Source organism: Typopeltis vanoorti, chromosome 18 (assembly GCF_054136105.1).
Source record: "Typopeltis vanoorti isolate ZY-2024b chromosome 18, IOZ_Tvanoo_1.0, whole genome shotgun sequence".
NCBI lineage: Eukaryota > Metazoa > Arthropoda > Arachnida > Uropygi > Thelyphonidae > Typopeltis > Typopeltis vanoorti.
The window spans coordinates 39,796,271-39,808,624 of NC_143566.1; the positions used below are offsets into that span (position 1 = coordinate 39,796,271).

At 36.2% G+C, this 12,354-nt stretch overlaps 1 protein-coding gene across 1 annotated transcript in view; it reads right to left on the reverse strand.

The window, feature by feature from the left end:
* Positions 1 to 12,354, reverse strand: part of kis (chromodomain helicase DNA binding protein kismet) — a 945,984-nt gene that overhangs the window by 763,996 nt on the left and 169,634 nt on the right. The window contains exon 8 of the mRNA XM_090408660.1: positions 8,622 to 8,759. Within this exon, the coding sequence (XP_090264786.1) occupies positions 8,622 to 8,759 (138 nt within the window). The remainder of the gene's footprint in view (positions 1 to 8,621; positions 8,760 to 12,354) is intronic.

The following is a 12,354-nucleotide window of genomic DNA, read 5'->3' on the forward strand; positions in this document are numbered from 1 at the left end:
AGACAGGTATAAAATCAGAGTACTCTTGTGTATTGGGTGAAAAAATCTGTTAGCAGACAGAAGCCGTGTAGAATGTTCTTCCTGCAAATAGAGATACTATACATGGAATGTTATGTAAGCCAAAGTGCAAAGTTATTCTGTGAAGTGTACAGCCATCCATGATATACAAAGTTTATAGTAGTAGTTCTTTGTAATACTACAAAGTTGCTACTGCTTTGTGAATACAACATTTAAATGGTTCTCGTGCCAATGCATAAGATCTCAAAGTTCTTACATCCACCAAAACCACCACATCCTCCAGTGAAAAAAAAAAAAACAGGGTTTAAAAAATCCACTGCTCTTGTAGCATTTGCTATGTAGGCCAAATGGGACAGTCTGGAGGGAGGGGGGGGAGGGGGAGAGAGAGAGAGAGAGAGAGAGAGATGTCTAAACACATAAAAGACACACACAAATGAGGATTAGCCTTCCATACAACAAACACAGGCTACCAAGTAGTTTGGCAAGAAACAGAAATGCCATATACTGATCATAACTGTTTTAAAAGAAAGTTTCAAGAAGACTCAGAAATAATCTATATTCCCCGCAGTGTAATAAAAACCAAGGTTTAATCCTACTCCAAGTTTTGGATTGCTTTTATCAAAAATATAACTGCAGACCTTCGATATGATATGTCATGTCACAGAACATGACAGCAATAACTAGTACTTTCCAATGCATACATAGTAATTAATACAAAGATTTTTTTTTCTAGTAACTTTGAAATAGTCTTGAAGTTCTGATAACATCTGCTATATGTAGTTAATTTTTAACTTTTATACAAGTTTTGCATCCCAGATGAAGGTCTGATAACTTACAAAGCTTGTCAGGTTATATTAATTTTAATAAATTTGCTTTATTAAAATTAATAATACTTTTAAAAAGAATTTTGGGGTTCCCAGAAGAAAGCTGTTCAAAATACTGCAGTTGTATGGTGTAAACGGGACATTACTTCACGTAATACATAGTTAGCTGAAGTTAGTGATTCCATCTCCGAGATGCAACTTCAGATTCAGTTCATTTGACATTAGCAGAGTATTCATTTAACATGAGGTCTCGATACCAAAAATTAAATGAATACTCTGCTGATGTCAAATGAACTGAATCTGAAATTGCATCCACAGAGATGGAATCACTAACTTCAGCTGATTACATATTGCATGAAGTAATATCCCATTTACACCATACAACTACAGTATTTTGAACAGCTTTCCTTTGGGAACCTTGTTATATTGCCTTTTCTATATCTACAAAACTTTAATATGCATCCTTGTAATATTCTGAAAACTTCTCAACTATTTGTCTTAAAGTGAAAATCTGATACCGACAAGCTCTATTTGGCATGAATCGAGCTTGTTCTTCACCAAGTTTCCCTTCCATAATTTTTTTAGCTGTTTTTCAAGTGTACTTGCATAAATCTTACCAGAAACACTCAAAGAAATTCCTCTGCAATTCTCACATTCAGTTTTATTTCCCTTTTTATAATTGAATTCCAATCACCTGGAATTCGATCCTATGACCAGACCTTAATTATGAAGTGCATCCACTGTAAAACTTTTATACCTTTTTTATTTGAACATTTCTGGTTGAATATCATCTATTTAGTTAAAATTAGTCAAAAATAAAATTATTACAATTCTTCAATGTAATCATAACTGTGATTCCGTATAGAAGCATAAAATACACATGTAAACACAGTGGAAAAATATTAATGTTGCCAGTATTAGTCATTGCACGTTCCGTGAGGCCAGATTACTGACATTATTTGAATTCAATATAGCAAAAGTATTGAGAAATGTGTTTAGTGATGGATCATCCTGTTTGACTGATGAAAAATAACTTGCAATTACATGGAACTGAAGAGACACCAGGTAAGAACTTGTTTGTTTGTTTTTGGGTATGGCAGAAGGACATCTATGCTTATGCCATGCCAGAGCACATGTAATAACTAAACGGCATATGTAGGTCTAAAAACTATATTTAAAAATCGAAATAACAGTAACCATAAATAAATCATTTCTTAAAATTATACCAGTAATAAATAAGTAATATGACATAATATACTAATATTATATAATTAACTTGTTAAACTAATATACATTAGTTTAACAAGTTAAACTAATAAGTATATACTGTAATTTATAAGAAAAATTAACAAAGATTAATACTCTGTAAAAATTTTAAAACTAGGGTGACAGTTGATAAATCTGATAAAATCTGCCTGTATGTCTAACGCTCAGACAGATTATTGGCAAAATGAGGGCATTCGATTAAAATATGGGTAATGGATAGTCTGCCGTCACAAAACTCACAGAGACAGGCATGTCATCATACTTCAATAGGAAGGAGTGCATAATATGGCTATCACCTACACAGAACCGAGAAAGAATAACTTCCTCTGTTCAAACCCTAAACAGGCTAGACTGCTATAATTTAATTTTAGGCTTAATTTGAAAGAACTTAGTCTCTCTGTTTCAAAACAGAAGTTTCTGCCACTTGGATAGAAGTTTTTATCTGATAAATGAATATGGTATAGGTGGATGTTTCAGAAATGAGCTGACCTACTGCAGTATCGACAACCTCGTTCTCTTCAATCCCAACATAGCTTGGAATGCAACAGAAGCATACATCAAAGTGTAGCTTCAAAAATTGAAAGAGGTGGTATTGGATTTGAGATAGCACTGGATGTTTCTGGAGCTCTAGACTTCTTATTGTCCAAACACAGCTTTGCAAGTCTGAATACTTATGCACCTTAAGAAGAGATGCAATCCGATGGCAAGCTCTATAACGTAGAGCTCAGCTGCAGAGCTGAGCTCTACGTTATATCAGCTGAGCTCTACGTTATATCAGCTGAGCTCTACGTTATATCAGCTGATATAATACCATACGTTATATCAGCTGTTACACGTAGTGTAACAGCTGATATAACGTATGGTATTATATCAGCTGTTACACTAGGTGGATTTATGCAGATATAATGTTGTCTAGAGATGGCACAAGCTACCACTAGGTCCTCTGGTTTTGAGCTGTTTGTGTAGACAGACACAAAATCGGAGTATACAGTTCTATGAGCTTCGAAGTGCTGCTGGCAGACAACAGAAGAGTGGACAATTTCAACTGTCTACTGAAAGAAAAACTACACCAAACACACACAATGGAAGTGTGTTTGGTGATGTCTGAGCTATGCTGTCTACTACAATCTATAGCTTGTAAGAGAGCTTTTATCCACAAATCAATGGATTTTATGGCATTCTGTCCAGTGTCGTAACGATTTTCCCATTGTGGACAAAAGATAGTTAACCATGTAGGATGGCCTGGCAGGGATTTTATTTTTGTTGAGTATAACATATCATAAAAGACAAGAGCTAACCATTTTTTCAAGAATCTTGCACAAGCAGCATGTGAGAGCAATTGGACGGTAGTTATTTTGACAATTTTAGATCCTTCCCTGACTTAGGAAATGCAATAATAATTGCCTTTTGCCAGGTATCTGAAAATATGTTCTGACAAAATATTCTGTTATAGAGGTGCCATAGTTAATTCATGCACAATGGTGACAGATGTTTTTTTTTTTCATCTTGTAATGGATATTGTCTGGTCCAAGACCAGTTCAATGTCATGAAATGAAAACGGCTTTAATTTCTTGTTTTGTGAATAGCCTATTGTATTTTACAGTGCTGTTTGAAGAAAACAGGATTTCTGTTGTTTTTCGGCTTTATGGTTTGTTGGACAAGGAAAGAACTCAAAGGAGAGGGAGGTAGAAAGATGTTGCTGATGTATTTTTTGCAAAGATCTCCCAAGTGTGTTGGTGACTGCTGTTGGATAAGAAACTGTGCAATCACTGTGCTCAAGAATAGAGATCTGGTGGTTAGTATATCTGCCCTTCACTGTGTGAATTCTGTCCCAGACTATTTTTGTGTTGGTTTATGGAGGATGTATATTGGATCCAGGATTCCTTTTTACTCTGAAAAAGAATGCATCTTGCTTGAGCTAAGGCATATTTGAAAGCAATAAGGCTTGTTGTTGTGGGTAAGTTTGAAAAATACTCCAAGCTTTCTTCTGACTTTCTTTGGCTACTGTGCAATCATTATTCCACGACTTAGGGAAACACAGGAACTGACTCGATGTTTTAGGGACTGCAGTTGTGGCAGCTTGTATAATACACTCCGTCACATGATGCACTGCATTATTAATGGAAGAAAAGCTTACTGTTATAGAATGAAATTCTGCTAATGATGAGAAGGCGAGTAGTCAGCATGCTCAATTTTCCACTGTAATATCCATGATAAAGTGCATGTTTTCCCATCCAAGAAGGCGACTATCACGAGAAAGTGATCACTCTCAAATAAATTCTTGTCAATTTTCCACTTGAGGAGCAGTAAAACGGAGGATGAGCAGAGAGCCAAGAGTATGGCGTGAATGTTCAAGGTAGGCCTATGGAAGAAGCTGTTGCTTCCTGTGTTTAAGAGGGAGAAATTATTGTTGTTGAGCACATTCTCACCAACTCTTTCTCTAATGTTTGTTCAAGCTAGAGTTCACAGTGTTATGTCCATTTAAATCCCCCATTAAAAGTATGGAGGGTGGTAATTGTAATATGACACCATGAAGATCATCTTGAGAGATATCCAAAGCGGCAGGAATATAGATGCAGCATACTGTTAATAGGTTTTCCCAAGAGTTGGACTGCAACTGATTCTATATTCATATTGAGTGAGACTTGTTGGAAGGGGAAATGGATGCCCATGAGCATGAAGACGCTTCCATGGGTTGGCCTATTCCTTGTTCTATAATAAATTTAGTTTAATCCTTTATCCAAGTGTGTGCAAACAAAGTTTGCGCCTGAAAGTATCTTCAGGACTGGGGTAAAGTGGTACAACACCGGGCGACTCCTTGCAAAGGCAAACTTTGTTTGCACACACTGGATAAAGGATTAAACTAAATTTATTATAGTCTGACCAAGTGAAAAACAAACTTTCAACTTCAATATTCCTTGTCCTGTCTTTACAAATGATGGTAATATTTTGTAATGTTGGATCATCTCTCAGCTTTAGGTATTTTTCTGCATGCAGAAGCTTACTGGTTTATACTTCTGCAAGAGGACCATGATGTCACTAATGTTTTGATGGAATCCATGACAATTCCATCATACGAATGCTTCCATCATTTTAAGTGGTGGTATCATCTGGCTTCCTATGTTGAGTAGTTTTGCTCTCATTAGCCTTGGATTTTTTTCTTTTTAGAGAAGTGAGAATGGCAATATCCATCATTTCTTCTGTTTCAAGAAAAATATCCAAAACCTCATCAAGTTGTACTCCTAGGGCACTAGGTACATAAATTATTTTATCTTCTTTAGGGAAAACAGAGGTATCCATGACATCTGAAGATGGTCCATCTATTAGAGGGCAAGAACAGTCTTTGAGCCCACTGCATTGCATATTCTATCTTTATTATCAGTAAACTTGTCATGTAGTGAGACCACCTTTGATATATCCTCCATTCCGTGGATATGGACTGAGTCCATATCCACTGGTCACGTGCAATCGCTCAAAAGAGATGGAAAGTAGTTCATATCGTTCAGAGATGTTATACTTGTTTAAAGGCAGTATCGACATACAGATTTGGATCCCTATTGACACATTTTTACAGCTGCCTTCTCAGTGTAAGAGGGTTTACCAGATGTGGTTGCCCCTGTGTGGTATATTGCCTCTGTGCCTCCTGATAAGTGACTCATTAGTGTGTTTTTATTTTTTGTATCTCTTTCTTATCCTTCCACTCCTGGCATACTTGAGAGTAAGCTGGACAGTGTCCTCACAATTAGGGCAATTTGGTGTTTTATTCTTGCAATCTTTGATATCATGGCCTTTAGTGCCACATCAGACACAGATGGCAGAACCACAACAGACAGTTTGAAAATAATCATACTTCTGACATTTAAAGCGTAAAAGGTTTGGGATGTAGTCTTACTGGACAGTTGGGACAAGCTGCTTTGACAGATGATTGCTTTGGTGTGTTAAATGGTGGGAATCAGGTGACCATTCCTATATATAAGTATTTTCTTCGTGGTTGTCAGTCCCTGATCTTTCATTTTGGCACAGATCTCTTTGTCTGGTACATCAAAGAGATCTCACTCCAATATTAAGCCTCTGGAAAAGTTTAAAGTTTTGTGGAGTGAATCCATAATTGGTATTTCCCTGACAGATGTTGCCTAAGTAACTTTTCTGATTGTGTCTTAGTTGATACTTTGATAAGTATAACTGCGGAACGAAGCTTCATTATAGACTTTGGAGATCTTGCTAACTGTTCCAAACCCTTCCAGATGAAGGGTGACATTTTCCAAAATGATGTTCTCCTCTTGAATGTATTAACAAGAAAAGTGGTGTATTGATTGCATATCATGAAATAGAGCTTCTGATGTTTTCGTGACATGGATGGGGCTTGTTGAGGGCTCTGATAAACAAGAGGATGAAGAAGTATTCATTCTCAGGAGGATTTTATTTCTGTGCCAGAGCTTCCCACCCACCATGGCACCACATATGGCAGCCCACTCTCCAGCAAGCCACTGACTGCACCCAAGAGTGGAAAGCCAGTTCTATCCCAAATACTATATGTGCACCACAGCAAGCCATGGACCTTGTCCCCAGCTCATGGGGAAGGAGACTCACTGCAATACCCTTGATCCCTGCAGGCAGGTCCGTCCACTAGTATACCGATCTTGGCCAGGTCATCGGGGATACCTATCTTGCTGAAGTACAGGCCAAAGGAGTGCAAGACTAGATCCATATTTCTGAATGTCCACAGGTCACATCACATAGCAGCAATGCACTGGAACCTGGTGTTGGTGGTCTGGAAGAGAGTATGATAAAAAAAGATCAAAGAATACAAGAAGAAGAGCACAGATAAATAATAAATAAGAAACAGATCAGTACCATCACTGGGAAGTTCCCTCCACCACAAACAGGTGCCTCAAATGGAGGGACCAGGTTGCAGTAAAGGTTATATTCAATCCTTAGTAGATAGCAACAAAGGACTGATGATGATGGTTGAAAAATGAAATTTCCCAAGGATATGAGAAATCCAATCAGAAGTATATAGGAATTATGAGGAATAGAGATACTGTTTGGGTCATTTCCCGCCGAAGGGAGGGAGGGGGCAATAATTCAATTTTTTTTTTTTTTTTTTTTTTTTTTTTTTTTTTTTTTTTTTTTTTTGGTTGTGGTCACTGAGAGAGAGGCAGTTCATTTAATGGTAGAATTTTCTTTCTGAAGCAATTCAGATGAAGAAGAGAAAATATAGGATGTTGATAGAAGATAATAATATAATAATACCATATTTCTGTGAGGAGTGATTCGCAGATGCATGATAAATATCTACTGGAAAAAGACTGTTTACAGTAAGCCAAAATGAATAGGAACCATCTCTCTTTAAAAGGTCACCAAGAAAGGACCAAGTCCCATTTGATTCCATGATGAAGACTTTTTTTTTTTTGTAGGAAGACATCTAATTCCTGATGTGATTTATTTATTCCAGATAGCAAAAACACCATCCATATAATAAACAAGTACATGGTTGCTCTCAAATGGCAATTCCAATTGCTGTGGACCATGGAATGACTAACATGCAGCTACCTGGCTACCTCTGCCTAACTTTGGCTAGCCTGTAGTCTTATGATGGCTCACCATCTGACCTCATTGACTGAATGATATCTTGTAGCAGTATCCAAAATTTTGCTAACATAAAATACTTTAGTCCCACTCATGACACAAAATGGAAAACCACTTCAAAATTGCCCACTTTTTGTGGCTCATCTGCATATACAGCTGATAGCTCCACTCATTTGTATATGATAAAATTGCAGGATCACTTTTTACATAATTTCCATACGCCCCTACCCAAAGTGGTCACATTTTTTTCATTTCCTTAATTCACGTAAACAATCATGAGGTATCTTCATGACTAGGGTACAAGCAGCCTAGTCATGAAGATACCTCATGCATAAATTTTGTGTTCTTACATCTGGATAAAGTATTAAACAAGAGCATGATTTCTTCACAAATTTAATTTCTAACCAGGCAGGAAAAACTTTCTAAAGCCAGTGTGTGAGTGCATGATATAAAATTATATTTACATTCTTGCACAAAATGAATGAAAATATTCGATAGTACAGTCAAATCTCACTATAATAATGGTAAGTTTGTTTGAATCAAATGAACATGCTAACTGTAATAAACTACTGAAAATTCCTAGCACAGCCAATATAACTATGCTTCACTAAACAAACTTTAGTAGATATTTTGCTTCTATAAGTCTTACTATATGGAATTAGCTGTAAATATCTAGTGAGTAGTACAGAAAAATATATCTCTATAGCATACTTGTGTATGATGTCTGACTTATTCAACTATGTGGTTTATTATTCAAAGGACCATAATCAGATTGAATGCTCCTTGTGATGTGCAAAATCTAATACATTTGTTTACTACACATGTATAAGCTTTCACTCAGTATGTATTACATTAAAATTAACTTCAACTCCAGATGAGATGAACTCTTCAAAAATAAGATGCAGGCAGCTATTGTGTACTTACCACAACTTGTACAGCCTTGTTGTCTGCAGATAATATGACTGATTGTCCCAGATCAATTTCAATAGTTTCATCACTTAAATTTAAGTCTATATCATCAGTGTATTTCTTACGTAGGGTATTTCTTGCTGAACGACGCTTCTATATAAGATAAATTAGTATCATATTAAACCCTTTCAACAGAATTTTATAATAAAATCATATACAAACTAATTTTTTCTACCAAACATGCAGATTATTCTTTTTTTAAAAAAAATAAGATAATATTAGGTAATTTTTTTTTTTTTTTTTTTTTTTGTCTAGACAAAATAAAACAAAATGAAGAAATAGAAATAAAATGGCTTAATATAAAAACGATACTAAATGCAGCAGCAAATGAAAGCTTAGGAAAGACCAAAAAATTCAATAAAAGGAAAAAACTGAAGATCTGGGATGATACAATGAAAGAAATAATCAAAAAGAAAAAAGAAGCCTATCACAAATGGTTAAGCAGTAAAAGATTAGAAGATGAGGTTGAATACTTTATCCAAGTGTGTGTAAACGAAGTTTGCACCTGAAAGTATCTTCAGGACTGGGGTAAAGTGGTACAACACTGGGCAACTCCTTGCAAAGGTGGAGCAAGCTACCAACACTGCTATCTCAGTATCTCCCATAATGCAAAACACATCTCCTTGCAGATATGTATAATGTTATGCATTAAGGGAAGAGCCCTCCACTTGGGCCTTGCTCCCACTGAAGAGACCTCAATAAAGGTCGAAACTAGTCTGGGTAGTGGCCCTTCCCTTAATGCATAACATATTACATATCTGCAAGGCGATGTGTTTTGAATTATGGGAGCTACTGAGATAGGCGTGTTGGTAGTTTGCTCCACCTTTGCAAGGAGTTGCCCGGTGTTGTACCACTTTACCCCAGTCCTGAAGATACTTTCAGGCGCAAACTTCGTTTGCACCCACTTGGATAAAGGATTAAACTAAATTTATTATAGTCTGACCACCTTTTTTATTAAATTACTCTGACTAAATCCAGAGTAATTTAATAAAAAGGTGGCACACCGTTTGGCAGCTCCTATAGGAGGAGATCCCCTTGCTAATGCTTCTGTCTGGTATCTCCATTTGGGCCTGGCTCTCACTGAAGAGACCTCAATAAAGGTCGAAACTAGTGTGGGTAGTGGCACTTCCCTTAATGCATAACATATTACATATCTGCAAGGCGATGTGTTTTGAATTATGGGAGCTACTGAGATAGGCGTGTTGGTAGCTTGCTCCACCTTTGCAAGGAGTTGCCCGGTGTTGTACCACTTTACCCCAGTCCTGAAGATACTTTCAGGTGCAAACTTCGTTTGCACCCACTTGGATAAAGGATTAAACTAAATTTATTATAGTCTGACCACCTTTTTTATTAAATTACTCTGACTAAATCCAGAGTAATTTAATAAAAAGGTGGCACACCGTTTGGCAGCTCCTATAGGAGGAGATCCCCTTGCTAATGCTTCTGTCTGGTATCTCCATTTGGGCCTGGCTCTCACTGAAGAGACCTCAATAAAGGTCGAAACTAGTGTGGGTAGTGGCACTTCCCTTAATGCATAACATATTACATATCTGCAAGGCGATGTGTTTTGAATTATGGGAGCTACTGAGATAGGTGTGTTGGTAGCTTGCTCCACCTTTGCAAGGAGTTGCCCGGTGTTGTACCACTTTACCCCAGTCCTGAAGATACTTTCAGGCGCAAACTTCGTTTGCACCCACTTGGATAAAGGATTAAACTAAATTTATTATAGTCTGACCACCTTTTTTATTAAATTACTCTGACTAAATCCAGAGTAATTTAATAAAAAGGTGGCACACCGTTTGGCAGCTCCTATAGGAGGAGATCCCCTTGCTAATGCTTCTGTCTGGTATCTCCATTTGGGCCTGGCTCTCACTGAAGAGACCTCAATAAAGGTCGAAACTAGTGTGGGTAGTGGCACTTCCCTTAATGCATAACATTATACATATCTGCATGGAGATGTGTTTTGCATTATGGGAGATACTGAGATAGGAATGTTGGTAGCTTGCTCCACCTTTGCAAGGAGTTGCCTGGTGCTGTACCACTTTACTCCAGTCCTGAAGATACTTTCAGGCGCAAACTTTGTTTGCACCCACTTGGATAAAGGATTAAACTAAATTTATTATAGTCTGACCACCTTTTTTTATTAAATTACTCTGACTAAATCCAGAGTAATTTAATAAAAAGGTGGCACACCGTTTGGCAGCTCCTATAGGAGGAGATCCCCTTGCTAATGCTTCTGTCTGGTATCTCCACTTGGGCCTGGCTCTCACTGAAGAGACCTCAATAGAGGTCGAAACTAGTGTGGGTAGTGGTCCTTCCTTAATGCATAACATTATACATATCTGCATGGAGATGTGTTTTGCATTATGGGAGATACTGAGATAGGAGTGTTGGTAGCTTGCTCCACCTTTGCAAGGAGTTGCCTGGTGCTGTACCACTTTACTCCAGTCCTGAAGATACTTTCAGGCACAAACTTTGTTTGCACACACTTGGATAAAGGATTAAACTAAATTTATTATTAGAAGATGAAATAGAATATAAAAGAATAAGAGCCATAGCTAAAAGAGAAGTCAGAAAAAGACAGAGAATCATGGAACAAATTTGTTTCAAATTTAGAACATGATTTATATAAAATAAGACCCAATGTATATAAAATCTTGAAACACTTAAATGCAGATACCAAAGAAAACATACAATTAAACACTGAATTGAAATTAGAAGAATTTCTAAATTACTACACAGAATTGTGGACAGACAAATATTTTAAAAAAGACAATTGGCAAACAATTAACGAAAATGAAAAGGAAATAACTAAAGAATTAGAATTCAGCTTGAAAGATACAAGAAACAGAAAATCACCTGGAAAAGATAAACTAGGTCCAGAACTATATAAATATGCAGGAACTAGATTCAAAGAAAGACTCTTATTATTTTTAAATAAAATTTATTCAACTGGTATCCCCCCCAATAGAATAGAAAAAAGCAATTGTGATTCCTATCTTTAAAAAAGGTAATAACTTTAGAGATGACCCTAAAAACTATAGAGGTATCAGTATACTAAATTCCTGTTACAAAATATATAGCAGAATCTTAAATAGCAAACTAATGAAATATTCCAAAAACTTTATTTTAGAAGTACAGAATGGATTTAGAAAACGACGATCATGTATATACCCGGCCTTTTGCCTAAAATTAATAACAGAGAAAGGAAGAGAATACAATTTAGAAACACATATTGCATTTATTGACTTTGAAAAAGCATTTGACAAAGTTAAAAGAAACATTATTTAACATATTGAAAGAAAGACAAATACCAAATAATATCCTAAAAGCTATCACAAGTATATATGAAAATAATCAAATACAAATAAGATTAAATCAAGAGCTATCATATAAGAGAGAGATAAACCAAGGGGTCCGACAGGGATGTCCCCTCTCAGCAACTCTTTTTAATATCTACTTAAATGAAATAATAATAAAATGGAATAAAAATTTACATCAAGGAATTAAACTTTCTTCTACAGTTAACTTAAACACTCTCCTCTTTGCTGACGACCAAATAATAATTACAAATTCTGTAGATAAACTACAGAAAGCTATTTTAGATTTAAATGAGATATCCAAAGATTATGGTATGATAATATCAACAGAAAAATCAAAAACTATGGCCTTTAAAGGACAAGATCCA